Source organism: Manacus candei, unplaced genomic scaffold (genome assembly GCF_025592945.1).
Source record: "Manacus candei isolate 608988 ecotype Guabito, Panama unplaced genomic scaffold, ASM2559294v1 h1tg000094l, whole genome shotgun sequence".
Classification (NCBI taxonomy): Eukaryota; Metazoa; Chordata; class Aves; order Passeriformes; family Pipridae; genus Manacus; species Manacus candei.
Genome location: NW_026138142.1, coordinates 5064306 through 5080992, shown reverse-complemented (window position 1 = coordinate 5080992; position 16687 = coordinate 5064306). Strand labels below are relative to the sequence as shown.

Genomic DNA, 16687 nt, shown 5'->3' with positions numbered 1-16687 from the left:
TTGGCTCCCCAGAGGTCTCTGATGTGCTACAAATCCATCCTGGTAATGAGGTCTATCCCAGAAATCCTGGAAAGGACCCACGACAACACCTCCCTGGCCATCTCCCGACACCTCATCGAGGAAAGCACTTCATCCAGTACCAGTGGCTCCTCTTCAGACAACGAGAACTCGAATTTCCCCAAGAAGAGGCACTTTGGTTCCACCCCCGAGCTGCACTTGCCCGTGTTTGAAGCACCAAGTTATCAGGAGCCTCCAAGACGTTCAAGTGAGCAGAAGCACTCCAAGGCACCAGTCCCTCCAGTAAAACCCATGAGGAGGAAATATGCTTCCATGAAGGCTGAGGTGGGGGACAAATCACCCACGGAAAGCAAAGAGCTCATGGCGAGTGTCTTCCAGGACAAGGAGGAGAGGCTCCATCCCAGTGTTCGAGATGAAAGGAGTGGTGCTGCCGAGCCTTCATCCGTGAGGGCTTCCATGGAAAGCACATCATATCCAGGTCAGAAAGGAAAACCAGACATGTCTTTAGCTGATAAGGAGAGGATTGAAAAGGCTGGGGATGGCACAGAAAAGCCATCTGCCTTTGTGCCCAGGCAGAGCGTCATCAAAAGCACTTTCTACAGCCAAGCAACAGAGCTGCCTGCAAGGCCACCTTCCTCACCAGGCGGGGAGTTCAGGAGGCACCTGGACAGAGCCAGGAGGACTTTCCGGAAAGGTGGATATTCGAAGGTGCCCCTCAGTGGTCTCCGTGAGCCCCTCCTGGAGCAGTTTGAACTGGAAGAGGAAGAGGAAGGAGATGATCGCAGGGAAAGCCTGCTGGGATCCTTGACCAAATCAGCATCGTTTGACACCGCCAGGAAACCACCACATCCTGCCATTGCTGGTGCCAGCAGGAGCCGTTCCCTGGATGACTACAGGCTGAGAGCCTCGAGGTCACTGAGGGAACAAGACATTTTGGAAGAAGACTGTGATGTCTTGTCCCAGGAGAGCTGCCCTGAAGGCAGTGACCACTGTGACATTTCTGCAGGGCCTGGCAAGGGATGTTCTGTAGGCACATCAAAGCAGGAGGAAGTCAGGAGAGCCAGCAAGGATTGTTCAGGAGAGAAGCCCTCTCCTTCCACACATTGTGAGGGTAATGAGTGCCCAGCTGCTTTTATGCAACAGGCTGAAGGACTTCCAGTGTCACCTCACAGGAGTGAAAATAGGAAACCTTTACTGAAGAAGTCAAAAGCTACTGAGATTGAGGAGGATGTTGAAGATTTGGAAGGCAAAAGCCCCATTCTGACTGCCCAGTGCTCAGACATAACTGCATCAGCAGCCCAAAAACATGAGAGTACAGAGGGTAAATCTTCCTCTGACACTGCTTTTCAGGAGAGCAAAGAGTCCATTGCAACCTTGACACAGTCAGAGGCCACCTCTGAGTCATCTCCCACGAGTAAGGGAGGTGTGTGTCTGCCCCAGGAGTCTGCTCACAGCGCTGACATCCACCCGGATCAAAAAGGTGGAACGCTGCTGATCAAAAGGATGGCCCCAGTTCCACCTTGGAAGGACAAAAGGCAGAAACATTCAGGTGAAAAGACCTCTGCTCACGGTGTTGCCGAGTCTGAACTCATGGAGCATGAAAGCTCTGCTGTTCCAGCAGAACAGACAGACATCGATTCACTTCCAGTACACAAAGACAAAAGTCAGGAACTTCCTGGGAAAAGTGTTCCAGCAGCTCCTGTGTCTCTGGGCAAGCGGCCAGGTGCCCTCACAGCTGGTGAAGGGGCTCCTCAGAAGGTGAAGACCCGCAAAGAGGTGAGATCTGCTGTCCTGGAGGAGGAAGGGCTGGGTGTGACAGGAGTCACTCCGCCATCAGCCCATGCTGGTGAAAGCCAGGCTCACAGGAAGGCTCCTGCTCATGGATTCACAGCATCAGCCAGCCTGAAAGGAGAGCACCTCGCTGTTCCCAAAGTCCCACCACCACAATCAGTGCCGACTCCGGTCTCCAGTGGAGCACAGGCTGAAAGGGAAGGGCCAGCTCACAGCAAGGAGAGGTTTGTTGCTCTGAGGAGCGAAAGCTCTGCGGTCACAGAGGTTGTTCCCAGCTTGGCCCATGAAGGAGCCAAACCCCAGAAGGTTTCTGAAGGCCATGCTGTTCCAGGGAGCAGACACACAGCAGGAACGGTGTCCTCCCAAAGCACTGCTCTCCCTTCGGTCTGTCAGAGGGAAAAACAGGAACATCCAGCCCTTCACAGCGAGGTGAGATCTGCTGTGACAGCAGGTGGAAGCCCAGCAACTGCACAGACCACGTCTGCTCCTTTCCCCAAGGCTGGACATCGGGAGTTGGAGCAGCACAGGGCTGCCAGTCCCAGTGCTGGGATTTCTGATGGTCTGGGGGGTGCCTTAACTGCTGCACAACCAGAAGGTGCTCCAGCTTCAGCCTATGAAGTAGAATATGAGGAACATCCAAAGGTCCATGGTGAGGGTGGAGGCATTGCCTTAGAAAGTGGAAGATCTGATGCTGGAAAAGCTGTCCCACCGTCGCTCCGCAGGGATCGCCGTCAGGAGCAATCACATCACAGGTCTTCCTTTTACAGTGATGAGGAGTCTGCTGTGCTGGAGGGCTTAGTGGACGAGATGGTTTCCCTCTCTGAAGAGATGAATGTTTGGGCAGAGTCAGTTTCTGGAGAGAAGGAGAGCAGAAAGCACATGGACACCTCCTCCCCTTCTGTAAAACAGAGGGAAGATGAGCGGGATGGCCTTGAAGAACCCTGCCTTGCTGTGAGTGAGGAGTCAGAGGTACTGGAAGGGCAGGGAGCACAGACAGTTCCTCGTGAATGTGAACACCTGGAGGACTTGGCGTTTGAGAGCCCCACTTCCAGCCGAGCCAGCGTTTCCTCAACAGAGAGCTCGGACACCGGGAAAAGACCCAGCCGAGTGTCAGTGATCAAGGACACCGGGAAACACCCAGAAGTGTCTTTGGTGAAAATCAAAGACCTGTCAGATGAAACCCCCAGTACTGGCAGCGGCCCTCAAAAATTTGACATCTCAGAGGTGGAACCTGCCTACTTGAACTTCTCTGACTTGTACGACATTGTCTATTTTCCGTTTGAATTTCTGAGCTACAAGAAGCCTTCGCCCAAGCCGGTTCGTAGACGGTTTATTCCTCTCGGTGAAAGGGCAAGGTCTCCTCCTGCAGGGCATCTGCATAAGGACAAAAGGCTGTGCATCAGGGAGCAGGCAGAGGACAAGAACAGGAAGAACCACTTGGAAATATCTGAGGATTCAAAGGCAACTCACTTAGTGGCCATGGGGAAAGGGCAAGAGAGCCATAAAGAAATGTACGGCTCCCAAAAGGACTCCAGTGGGAAGCAAAAAAGCTCCTTCCACACCAAGCCAGGACTCTTTAAGCCATATGCAAGGTCTCATTCAGTGGAGCTGTCAGTGGAGCAGAGTCTGAAGAAGAAAGTAAAAGCTTCTGTTGCCCATATTTCAAGAATCCTAAAAGGAAAGACATCTCCTGAGCCAGAGGCAGAGGAAGGTAAGTATTTCACTCTGCTCCTTTATAGATTTTCTGCTATAACTGGGCTCTGATAAAGCTGCCTTTTCCTTTTATCTGAGGCTGTGGTTAGACTGGGATTGTAAAACTGGCCATGGCAGGTTATGAAATCAGCAGTTTCCAGCTCCAGCACTACCCCTCTGTTACTGGGTTACCCCAGTGCAGAGGCAGATGGGTTAATCCACTGATGGAAGGGGCTCAAATTCCCCTGTCTGAGGTTGCACAAAAGCAGACCTGGGTGATGTTTTCCTTGCTGCAGTTATCATCTGACCATGGTAAGTCTCAAAAAAATAAAGTGACTGGGAGAAGCTGGTGAAGTCACCCTGGCTGTTGGACATCAGGATCTGTCCTTTCTTCTCTGCCATCCCTAGATATTGCTTGTTCTTCCAGGACACTGTTGTGTTTGTCACAGCTGTCACTGCCTTCCCTGCTGACTGAAGGCTGGTTAATAAGGGAACCTGTGAGTGATGAGCTGTTTATGTGTGAATGGCGGAGCTGTCACTGTGAATTGATGCCGCGGGGAGAAGGGTGGCCTTGAATGACTTCTCATCCTTTCTCAAAACAGAGTTTGGTGAGCTGGGAAGTGAGGCAGCAGAAAAAGAGCTGTTAACAGGGGCTGAAGGATCTCTGAAGAGGAAATCAGCGCTCTCCTCATTCAAGTTGCCAAGCCTCATGCCAAAGGAGAAAGGTATTGCTGTGGCACTGTGGTGCCACAAAGCCAGTGGTTTGCTTTAGCATGAAGTATCAGTAATGAAAATCCAGTGCTGTGTGAGGCCAGTTTCTAAGGATGGATCTGCAGTGATTGTCTGCAGAGATGACCTGGACCAACTCATGTGACATGGGCCAGTCTCCTCTGTTTACATCATAACTAGGACCTTGAGAAAACCTGTCATGGCGTTGTTTGCAAATTGGAGCCACTCCAGGAAGCCACTGCAAAGGAATAAAATCCAGGTGTAAGATAGAAAGAGAATAAAAGCAGTATCCATGGGTGGGAAGGCAGAGGCAGGGAACTGTGAATTCCTATGCTCCAGTCCTGAATGGATGTGTTAAGTCCAGACATGCTGCTACAGAGCTGTGGAATGAAAAATAATGGGGCAGCCCCACATGGTGCATCAGCAAAGCTGAACTTGCTTTTTCCTAGACAAGTTTCCCCTTGACTCTGTCAGGAGCATTTCCCAAGGTCAGACTAACGTCCCAGTACTCAGCAGAGCCCAGGGAAACACTGGGAAGGGCAGGTGTGGGAGGCTGGCAGCTCCTGGCAACTGGGGAGAAAAAAACCCTGGAGAAGCACAGAAGAAAACCTGAGCTCCCCCTTTGCCATGGAGGCAGGAGCAGATTTGATGCTCTATGGGGTTTTTCCTCCTTTCATATTCATCTTTCATCTCTGCTTCTCTCTTCTTACGTTGTCTTGATCATGGTATCATTTAGGTTGGCAAAGACCTCTAAGATCATCGAGTCCAACCATTCCCCAGCACTGCCAAGGCCACCAGTAAACCCTGTCCCCAAGTGCCACATCCACATGTCTTTTAAATCCCTCCAGGGGTGGTGACTCCACCACTGCCCTGGGCAGCCTGTTCCAATCCATGATGACCCTTTCCACGAAGATAGTTTCCCTAATATCCAATCTAACCCTCCCCTGCTGCAACTGGAGGCCATTGCCTCTTGTCCTATTTGATCCCCTCATCCTCAAAATACCATCATTTAGTTTTGCCTCCACAATTTGGCTTGGCCAGGGGAACACTCTTGCTGTGACATGATCTCTCTCTGCTTTGAGCTGTTCTGCTGCCTCAGCTGTACCAGCAGGGCTGGGCAATGCAGGTATTCCCTATGGACTTCCCAAGATCCATCTGGGTGATCATGTATGAGCAGTCACACTGTGTCCCTGGGGCTCCTGCACCTGTGCTCAATGCCCAGGGGGTTCTCAACGGGCAGTCAAAAGGATGACGGAGCAAGAACCAGAAATGTTCTTGAACAATTAGAAAGGTTTTCTGACGTCCTGCATGCATTTGTTTTCCACATAACTCTCCTGGCTATTCTGAATTGATGTTTTTTCCTCTTCCCTGCAGCCCCATCCTTCACTGAGGAGCTCATGGACCAGGCTGCTGCCGTGGGACAGTGCGTGACGCTGTCGTGCCGGACGGCAGCTCACTCCTCCCTGCACATCAGCTGGTTCAGAGGTGACACTGGCATCCCTCCAGGGAGTCCCTGACCTCTGGGACAGGGGTGCAGGGAGGGGTTTAGAGACCTTGGTATCAACTTTCAGGGTGTTTATCTCTCCTACCTTCTGCTTTTCAGACGGGATCCCTGTCCAGAGCAGCAGCCGGATCCTCATCTCATCCACCCTCAAACACTTCCAGCTCTTAACTATTCTCTCTGTTAATCCTGAGGATTTTGGTATTTACACCTGTGTGGCCACAAACTCCCTGGGCTCGGCATCCACCTCTTGTGTCATAAGAAAAGCAGGTAAGAGGAGAAGCAGCTACAGAAACAGATGTTATAAATAATTCTGCCCCAAAATGTGACCTGTCAATACCTTTGAGGTGAGATTTCTGCAGAGAGGTGCAGAGGACAATCTCTCCCTTGCTGTTGTCCACAGTCTTTGCTGTCTGGTACTGTGGCACATATTGCAGGGTTCATTCCCTCTTCTTCACTCTTCTGGATTCAGAGCCCTCCAAGACAAAACTTTAAAACTGAGTTTAAATTAAGGTGGGGTTAAATTGCTGTTTCTCTAGGTGTGTGCCTATATATACATATAAAACATATACATATGTATATATATAAAAATAATATCTGTAACTGAGACATGCTGGGTGTAGGGTTTTGATTCACAGCAGTACTGCTCTTAACAGCCCCTGGGTTTTGTGCCTCCTCTCAACAGAGGTTCCTCCCAGCCCTCCACCCCCTGACATGGTGGAAGTCTACAAAGATGGAGTGCAGGTGGTCTGGAAACCTGTGGAGACCAACACCCCTGTCCATTACACCATCCAGTGCAAGAGTGAAGGTAAAGTGCTGTCCTTACACCTCAAAGGGAACATCTTGGTTTGTGTGATCCCTTCACCTGCTGGATACTTTACTTTTATTCAGAAACAGCCTGATTAACTCCCTCGTTTTGAGTTAGGAATGAAATTCATACAGCCATCATTCAGCCATCTGAAAGTTAAGTGTTGTGCTAAATAAATCAGCCTGGAAAATATGCATCCTCATACCAAGGCTTTGCTGAAGTGTGACTCAAACTAGGTGACACAAAAGTTATGACCAAAAAGTGAGCAGCTACAGAAGAAAATGCCTGGTTGGTGCCTGATACACAGCCTTGAGTAATTTGGCAAAACAATACACTAATAATACCCAGCAAAAAAACATCATCTTATATCCAGGCTTTCTGGACAGTCTGTTGTGGAGGAAGGTGATCTGTCAAAAAGGGAGTTCATCCTCTGCTAAACAGCCATGCTTTCTTTTCCCACTGATTACGGAGGAAGCTCAGGGCAAACAGCCAGAATAAATACCCACATTTTGGCAATACTGCATCACCCCTTTGATGTTCTCTTGCGAGGGTTTGGTCCAGAGCTTAAGGAAGTCAGTGAATCATAGAATCATGGAATTATAAAAATGATTGGGTTGGAAAGGACCTTAAAGACCATCCAGTGCCACCCCCTGCCATGGGCAGGGACACCTTCTACTAGCCCAGGTTGCTCCAAGCCCTCTCCAACCTGGCCTTGGACACTTCCAGGGATCCAGGGGCATCCACAGCCTCTCTGGGCAAACTGTGCCAGGGCCTCGCCACCCTCACAGAGAATAATTTCTTCCTGACATCTGATCTAAATCTCCCCTCTTACAGTTTAAAGCCATTCCCCCTCCTTCTGTCACTATGTGCCCTTGTCAAAAGCGGACGTTTTCCTGTTCAGTCACAAAAGCTTTGAACCAAATCCCCAAGCCTATTCCATCTCTCCTGGGACTGCTTTGCTGTTGTTACTAGGAATGTGATGTCTGACAGCAATGCCTTCTGCAGACACACAAACACAGCCCTTTGGATTCAGCTGCTCCATGTTCCCTCATCTAATTCCCCGAATATACAAACACTCCCTTCTGGATTAGCACAGGCATAGGCAGTTTTCAGCCTTTTCCCTCTGGAACTGGTGTGAGTCACTTTTTCTCCTACGCCCCTTTCTTTTTGTTATTCCTTTTTGACACGACAATAGGACACACTCTGTGGAGGATAGAAACACAGGTTGTTCCAATTAGGAAAAAACCAGGAAACAGCATCTATAATCTTCCATTGCATTCTGTGTATTTAGCAGGAACATGAAAAGCTTCTGAACACAGGAGGATTAAGGTAAAAAATTCCTTGTTTTATCCATGACTTGACAACAGGCTTTTGCCAGCTGCTTCTGCAGACACTTTTGTCTATTTCTAAGCTGTATCTGCTCCTTCTTATACAAACACATCCCTAAATTCAGCCAGTACCCTGCAAAGTCATCAATACTTTCAGTTTGGGCAGTGAATTGCTGCTTATTTAAAGGTTTGAGGCCTCCAGAAGTGTTTATTTGAGTGAAAGGATAAGTTTAATCTCAGGCAGTAGAAAGGAGTTGAGTTCAGCCTTGAGCACAGCAAGCAAAACATGAGACACAGCAACATGTGAAATGAAAGGTCATTAAATGTTTGCTGGTGATTTTCTCCTTCCCACCTTAGTCCCATAAATTATGAGTCCAGAACATATCTGCAATTTCAGTTCCTTGAGAAATCATCTGAGTTTCATAAAAGCTGAGTAAAACTGCCTACATTTCAAACACTGTTTTTGCTTGGAGAGTGTTAGTGGATAGTTCTGTCCAGGAATCCTCATGGTCTCAACTGGATTCAGGGCAGGGCCAAAAGGAAAAACAGATCAGTGATTTAGCTGGGGGTTCTGTTTGGAGTTCTTGGTGGATATTTGCATTAGAGATTGGTGCAGGAATTAGATAAACAGAAAGAACACAGGAAAGCTTCCCCATTTCTCTGACAGAATATTGGCACAACTTGGACTTGTCAGATATAAACCAGCTGATTCCAGAGAAGAGTAACACAGGGACAGTGAGTGTCACCACGCACAAAAGTTGGCCATAGCAAGTTGGTTTTTCTTTCATTCTACAAGATTCAGAGAATCACAGAAAGTTAAGGGATTGGAATGGGCCTTTTTTTCTTCATATTCCCAGCACATAAGTAAAGCTGGTGGAAAAAAACCCCAAAACAATAAACCCCAAAACCTCAAAAAAGCTACAGCCCAGTGAGATCATCATAATTGAGTCCTGGTGTCTTTTCTCTCTTTCCTTGGTGAAGATGGGGAGTGGACAACTCTGGCTTCTGACCTCGCTGACTGCTGCTACTATGCCAAAAATCTGCCCAAGGGGTTTATCTACCACTTCAGGATTGCCTGCACCAGCAAAGCAGGAATGGGCCCCTACAGCGACCCATCTGCCAGCGTGAAAATCACCGGGAAGGATCCAGTGGGTAAGATCAAATCCCGAGAAACCATCGGGATCTTCCTGCATCAAAACCACTGCACCCTTTTAGATGTGGGCCCAGAAGTCAAGAGCAAGTGAACCAAGGCCAGTTCCACTTGGCTCAGGGTGGTTTAGGGTTTTTCTTTTTAAAATTACGTTATTTACTAATTCTGGACTGAGGGGAATATGTATAAATATATCAGAAAACCCAATAAGAGAATAACATTGTGTAAATAGAAACAATATGTAAATATGTGTAAAAATTAATAATAAAATAAAAACCTGGGAACTGAAGATTACCTGTTGAAGACACACTCAGGTTTGATCAGAGATGATGAAGAAATGGATCTTGGACCATAAATGTGTGACTGGAGGCATTTATCTCTTGATATAGATCTGCCACTGGTGAAAGCCCTGGACCTGCTCTATATTATGGACTAAATCCTAAATTCAGTAGTTAACGTCTCTATTCTGGTGGTTTCCTTTGGGAATTATTGTCCTTTTGTGATGAATTTTCCAGCTGTATTTTGTCTCTGAAGTAAAGAAAGCCCAATTTACTTTTTTTTTTTTCACTTGTTTGACTGCATTGTACAGCTCACATGTTTTTAAAATTAAGAAATCCGTAACCCCACAGCAAACATATCCTTGTAGCAAAGCCTCCTTTCTGCCAAGAAATAGAAGGATGGTCTAACTGGAATTTCCTCCCAGTGGAGAGGATTGCTCTGTAAAAATCAGTTCACAGAGATATTTTTAACTCACCTTAAATCCTCTGCTTTCCCTTGGTCCAGGATCCATCAATGTATCTCAATGTGTCCAGCATTTCCAAGCAGATGCTTTAAAGAGATGATTTAGTGTTTCAGGGAGCACTTGGGCACAACCACACACCAGAACTAGAGCAAAAAGTTTCAGCTACTGCCCTGAAATATCCACCCCAAAGAAGTTTCTAGTTCTCTGTCAGTGTCTTGCTGTGACCTGGTGACTCGTTATGTGAGGAGATGTGAACCAGTGGCTCAGATGTTTGATATATCAAGCACACAATATACAGTCCATCTCATACTGCCTGGAGTGGCCACACCAGGGAACTTTTGGGTGGAAAGAGCAGGATCTGTTGCATTCCAACAGCACTGGGTGCCACAGCTGGGATTCAGGCTGCAGAGTCACCTGGAGAAATCTCTGCTGTCGCCTTTGCTGTTGTTCATAGATAGTGGAGCTTCAGAAAGGCCCCATTTTCCACACAGAGATGTTTTCCCATATAATCCCTGTCCCTTTTCCTCTGCAGAGCTTCGTGCTGCAACACAGGAAATCCCAGCACCTGCTACTGAGGAAGAGAGTGAAGTAATCACACCATCCGAGCCCTTCCCAACCTACCAGACCTACGCCTTCCAAACAGAGATCAAAAGGTAGAGAATCCAGCTGAGTTCTCTGTGATCCAGAGGGAAATCCTACGTGTGATGGAGCACCTCTCCTATGAGGAAAGGCTGAGAGAATTGGGATTGTTCAGCCTGGAAAAGAGGAGGCTATTTGTGGCTTTCTGGGACCTGAAGGGAGCTACAAGAAAGATGGAGAGGGACTATTTACAATAGCATGGAGTGATAGGGCAACAGGGAATGGCTTCAGACTGAGAGAGAGCAGTGTTAGATCAGATATTAGGAATAAATTCTTCACTGTGAGGATAATGAGGCCCTGGCACAGGTTGCTCAGAGAAGCTGTGGCTGCCCCTGGATCCCTGGAAGTGTCCAAGGCCAGGTTGGACGGGGCTTGGAGCAACCTGGCATAGTGGGAGGTGTCCCTGCCCATGGCAGGGGGTGGAACAAGATGATCCTTAAGGTCCCTTCCAACCCAAGCCATGCTAGGATTCTGTGTTTCTATGATTTTGCGATTCTGTGTGGCTGGAGTTTAGAAAAGTCACATTTATAAATGTGCAGCTCAGCAAGTGTCACAGTGGGTTGCTGAAAACCCCTCCACAGTGATACACACAAACTGTTGGCTGAGTGATCTTCACCTTCGTTTGGTAGGATTTAGTTGTGGATTTTTTGGGAGAGCAAAAGGGTCATAGAATCATAAAATGGTCTGGGTTGGAAGGGACCTTTGAAGGTCATCTAGTCCAACCCCCTTGCAATGAGCAGGGACATTTTCAACCAGGTCAACTTGCTCAGAGCCCCATCCAACATGACTTTGAACATTTCTGGGGATGAGGCATCTGGTACCTTTCTGGGCAACCAGTGCCAATGTTTTATACCCTCACTGTATAAAAATTCATCCTTATACCGCGTTTAAATCAGCTCTCTTAGTTTAAAACCATCACCCCTTGTCCTGTCATAACTGGGCAGCAGGGCAGTCACTTGATATCTTGTGAAGTGAGCCCAGGGCTAACAGAGTTTCCTGTCCTTGCTGCATCAGCCTTTGCAGGTACCAGCTTCAGTCAGGAGGTTGGGATGCAACTTTCTCTGCCTAGAAGAGAGGCACTGACTTCTGTTGCCAACAAGGGGTAGTTCTCTTGCTGTCTCCTTCTCTCTCTCCAAAGGAGTTAAGCTCTCACTCCTGTAATTTAAAATGACTCTACAGTTTAGAGACACAGGAGGATGTGCAAACTGTGAGAATGGATTCAATAACACCCCATCAGGTGTGGACAAAAAACACAGCATGGGATCCTGGTGCTTTTAAAGAACAGCAGTTCCTGGCTCTTCCAGGAGCAGCAGAGAAGTTTGATGTCCCTTTGTGTTCCTTTGTACCAGGGGGCGATTCAGCATCGTCCGGCAGTGCAGGGAGAAAGTGAGTGGCAAGACTTTGGCTGCAAAAATCATCCCTTACTGGCAAGAGGACAAGCAGACTGTGCTCCTGGAGTACCAGGTCCTGAGGAAGCTCCACCACACAAACATAGCCCAGCTGAAGGGAGCCTATGTCAGCCCACGGCACTTGGTGTTGATCCAGGAGGTGTGTGTGGGACCAGAGCTGCTCCACTCCTTGGCACTACGGTAAGAACATGGAAGGGTTTTCCACTCGGGGCTGGAAAACACCTATTGCTTTCTCCCGACAAACTGGATCATCCCTCTCCATCAATTCCAGTGTGCTGTCATTGCACATGGGATTTGTTCTGCAGCCTCTTGAGAGATTCAAAAATTACTTTAGTTCCCTATAAGGCTGGGACAATTCAGGGCTGCCCAGCTGAGACACTGAAAGCAGTTTACAGTAGTTGATATGAAATCCCATCTCCCACAACATGGAGGTTACTCAGAAAATCTCGTTTCTCCTCCACATTGTTTCTCAGAATGTCAGAAAATGGATCTGATGAAAGCCTGTGGTTAAAAGAGAGGCAATGATGGGCATCAAACCTGCATTTTGATTTCTGCCCAACCCACTGCTTTCTCTGACACGCAGCTCTACGACCTCCTGAGCTTCTTGCATCTGTAAATTTGACTCACAGGATGGGTTGGCCTCCCCATACACAACAGATTTGCTAAATGAAGAGTTGTTTCCTCTTGACTCTCAAGGGCCTGATGGGATTAAACATCCAGGGGTGTAGAAAATCATTCCTGGGCATGGAGATAGGGAGTAGAAAACAGAGCAGTCCTTTCTCCCACCAGGACATCGTACTCCGAAGTGGAGGTCCGGGACTACCTGTGGCAGATCCTCAGTGCCACCGAGTACCTCCATGCCCACAACATCCTGCACCTGGATCTCAGGTCTGAGAACATGATCATCACTGAGCCCAACCTGCTGAAACTCCTGGATTTTGGGAACGCACAGTTCTACACACAAGACAAAGTCATTACCATGGACAAGTGCATGGACTATGTCGAAACCATGGGTGAGTACAGAGTTCAGTCACACCACTCCAGTGGGCATCCAGGGGTCCAGAGCTCAGGGATCAAGCACTGCTGCCACCTGGCCTGAGGTCCTCAAGGTTTCACTGCAAACAGCATCTACAAAGGTGTCTTACCTCAACCAGCTCCCTGTCCCGGGAGCTGCTGCTTCTTCACTCTTGGGAAGGCAGCAGAAGTACCCACTGCCTTTGTGCTGCTCTCAGTGCGTTGGAGCAGAGCTGGGCTCACACCAGTTTGCTTTTCCAGCTCCAGAACTGCTGACAGAGCAAGGAGCCCTCCCACAGACTGATATTTGGTCCATCGGAATCACAGCCTTCATCATGTAAGTCAGTCTGTCCTTCCCTGCCCTGTGAACAGCCTTAGAACCACAATTCCTGAGTCAGGGAAGATGCATTGACTCAGAGAATTGACATCGGTTGTGCCAACCCTCCTTGGCAATGCCAAGGAAGGCTGTGGGATGGAGGGGATGGAGTTGGCTGTGGGATGGAAGGGATGGAGCTGGCTGTGAGACAGAGGGGATGTAGCTGGCTGTGGGATGGAAGGAATGCAGTTGGCTGCACAACATGAGGATGCCCAGTCCCAGTGATGTCTCCCTGTACAGGAAGGAGGCTGTTTTACAACACAGCAGCTGCTGGTGTTTTTCTCTTGTCTGAAAAGCCCCAACTTTACCAAAAAAATCCAAAATATACCAGGTTGAAAAGCAGCCAAAGTCATGAAACTCATTGAAGAACAGTGGCCTTTGAGATTTTTATTTCCTGTATGATGTTTCTGTGCATTGTCATGACCCTCCTCTCACTGCTGAATGGGAGTTACTGGGAGAAGGAGCATCCTGAGTGATGCCCTTATAAGAGTCAGAGAATCCTAGAATGGTTTGGGTTAGAAGGGACCTTAAAGATCACCCAGTTCCAAATTCCCTGCCATGGGCCACTATACCAGGTTGCTCCAAGCCCAATCCAACCTGATCTCAAACACTTCAGGGATGGGGCAGCCATGGCTTCTCTGGGCAACCTGTGCCAGGGCCTCACCACCCCTATAGTAAAGAATTTCTTCCTAATATCTAATCTAAAGCTCCTTTATTGTAGTTTAAAACTGTTCCCCCTTGTCCTGTCACTCTGGGCCCTTGTCCTAAGTCCCTCTCCAGCTCTCTTGGAGCCCCTTTAGACACTGGAAGGGGATCTCAGGTCTCCCTGGATCCTTCTCTTCTCTAGGTGAACACCCCCAGCTCTCCCAGCCTGGCTCCAGAGCAGAGGGGCTCCAGCCTTCGGAGCATCTCTGTGGCCTCCTCTGGACTCGCTCCAACAAGTCCACACCCTTCTTACACTGAGGACTCCAGAGCTGGAGGCAGCTTCACTCTGATCAATTCTCTTCTTTTGGGGCAGGTTGAGTGCCAACTACCCCGTCAGCTCCGACGTCCCCTGTGAGTTCCTGAGAACCACCAGGAAGGGCAAAGTGAAGCTCACGCGGTGCTACGCGGGTCTGTCCGGGGGGGCTGTGTCCTTCCTCCAGAGCACTCTGTGTGCAAACCCCTGGTAAGGTGCTGTCTGCTCTCCCAGCTGCACAGCTGGGGCAGATCCTGGCTATTGGCCCTCCTTTCTCTCCATGTGCAAGGAGCTTCATCACCCAGCAGGGCTCCCTGACTGACCTCCTCACCTTTCCTGTTCCAGGGGAAGGCCGTCAGCCTCCGAGTGCCTGCAGAGCCCGTGGCTCCAGGAGACAGGTTTGGACAGCAGGCAGCAAGCACTGGTTACCTTCCCCACCACCAAACTGAGGAATTTCCTCATGGAAAGGGAAAAGAAGAGGGGCCTGCTGTGCTCCAAGTATGGCCTCATGGTAGCACAGTGACATGGATGGGACAGGCAGGAACTGCCTCTCTGTCCCTTCTGCACTCAGTGTTTGGTATCAAACTGTCCTGCCAAGCTGGTGTCCATCAGCTGAGCTGGGGTCACTGGTCCCTGTGTTTGTGCTGGTGTGTCCTGCCTGCCACAGGCTGTTCCTGCATACTCTGTGACTTGTTGGGTAACTGGGCCAGCAGACAGTGAAGGCAGCAAATGCACCAGTGACCATGGCCTTGTAACATGCACGTGTTGTCCTTTGGCACTTTGAAGCCAGGCTGCTCTTCCCTGGGGAGTGCACAGGCCCTTCTACCCAGAGATGTGCCAAAGGCTCCGTGTTTTAATTCTTTTAAAAAATCCTGACATTTCACGTTGTTTCTCCTTCCAACTCTGCTTTCCTCTGCAATGGGTGGTGTTGGCTGTGTCGTGGCTTTGTACTCATAACCTCAGTGCTCCTTCGAGTTTCTCTGCAGTGATTGATGTATCTGTTGGTGCCACTGACTTCCTTTGATTTTCCACACAAGCAGCATTAAGTGGAGGCTTTCTCAGAGCTGTATCTGTCTGTGTTTAGAGGAAGGAACACAGGAAACAGTTCCTGATGCATTGCAGTTTCATACTGGAGTTGAGGCTGTTTAACCAGGGATGGCCTTTCCCAACATGTTTAACCCCTGTTGTTCCAAACCTGAAGGATGCAGGTTGTGACTCCTTCCCTTGCTCAGTGTGCAGAGCAGGAGCTGTGACCTGGAACGTTTTCCCTGTGCTGTCGAGAGCAGGCACCGACTCAGCAGATTGTAAAACTTTGAATGTTGAAGGAATATTGTCTTCATTAAGCTCTACAGGAGAGAAAACCAGGGGTTTTAGGGACAGACTCCACACTCAGCTCTCTCAGGGGATAGAAGAGTTACATGAGACAGACACTGCAATGAGAGCTGCCCCCCAGTAAACTTTTCAAATTTATTCCTGGATTCCTTCCAATTTAACTTCTCTTACAAATCCAGTCGGGTTTTTGTTGGCACAGGCTGGTTTTTTACTCTTGCTGTTGCACTTTGGGATGGAAAGCTCAGTGCCAGAGGAGAAGCCACCCAAGCATAAAACTCAATTGCAGATTAACTCACTTGGAGCTTTCACACTCTTCCATATATGACTTTTTTTTTTTTTGCTTCTCACAACTGCATGCATTTGAGCATGTCTGAAGTCTTTTATAGACTCAATACTGTTTGGTTAAATAAACCATTCTGACAAGCAAGTAAAGCCAGATTTTTCTGCTGAATGACTGTCATTATTTTTATATCCCTTTCCCAAGCCCAGTCTTTCACCCTCACTCTGACCTGGGGTCCCTACAAGTGATAACCAATGTACACTGTGTATCAGCAGGGAACAAGCTCCATGCAAACCATCCACATAAAAAATCCTTTTCCTAAAGCCTTGGAGTGAGGACATCACTTGGCCAGGATGAGATGATGGCTCAGAGCTCTCCAGCTATCCTAAGGCATTCCAGGGCATGGTTTGGAGCTTGAATTGACCAGAACTCGGGAAGAGCTCAAATTTAATTCTTGGTAGCAGAGCCAAACAATGAGCCCAGGGGTGACAAAAAAAAAGAGGTGAGAGCCAACATGAAAATTGTGAAAAGGTGGTGGAATTGATAATGGGAATATTAACTGTCACAGTCAAGCCTTGTGCAGTTACAGGTGGTTTTGGTTTTCCTTGGTTCTGCCAAAGCTGCTTGATAGTTTCTGCCTGAATTTCCACACCACAAGGTCTGGGCTAATGCCCAGTCTGGCAGGCTGGGATAGTTTGCCCTCAACATGTAGTTACAACATCCCCCTGCCCTTTGCAGAACAAAGCAGGATCTGCCTTTGATGTTTGGACATCTGTGAAAATAGTGTGAGTTTCATTCCTTGATAATATATAATCTCCAAAGTCCAAGGTTAGTGTCAGCATTAAAGTCTGTTCTCTGTACAGGAAAGGCTGGGATTTACCATTTGTAAGAACTAATAATTTACCCTAATTATTGAAAGG

At 48.4% G+C, this 16687-nt stretch overlaps 1 protein-coding gene across 2 annotated transcripts in view; it reads left to right on the top strand.

The window, feature by feature from the left end:
- Positions 1-15938, top strand: part of OBSCN (obscurin, cytoskeletal calmodulin and titin-interacting RhoGEF) — a 185497-nt gene extending 169559 nt beyond the window's left edge. For both annotated transcript variants that reach the window (XM_051768316.1, XM_051768317.1), the window contains 12 exons: positions 13-3520; positions 4104-4226; positions 5605-5715; positions 5834-6001; positions 6417-6539; positions 8849-9019; positions 10292-10412; positions 11748-11987; positions 12597-12820; positions 13083-13158; positions 14216-14365; positions 14501-15938. In XM_051768316.1, the coding sequence (XP_051624276.1) occupies positions 13-3520; positions 4104-4226; positions 5605-5715; positions 5834-6001; positions 6417-6539; positions 8849-9019; positions 10292-10412; positions 11748-11987; positions 12597-12820; positions 13083-13158; positions 14216-14365; positions 14501-14678 (5193 nt within the window). In that variant the 3' untranslated portion in view covers positions 14679-15938. The remainder of the gene's footprint in view (positions 1-12; positions 3521-4103; positions 4227-5604; positions 5716-5833; positions 6002-6416; positions 6540-8848; positions 9020-10291; positions 10413-11747; positions 11988-12596; positions 12821-13082; positions 13159-14215; positions 14366-14500) is intronic.
- The last annotated feature ends 749 nt before the right edge of the window (positions 15939-16687 follow it).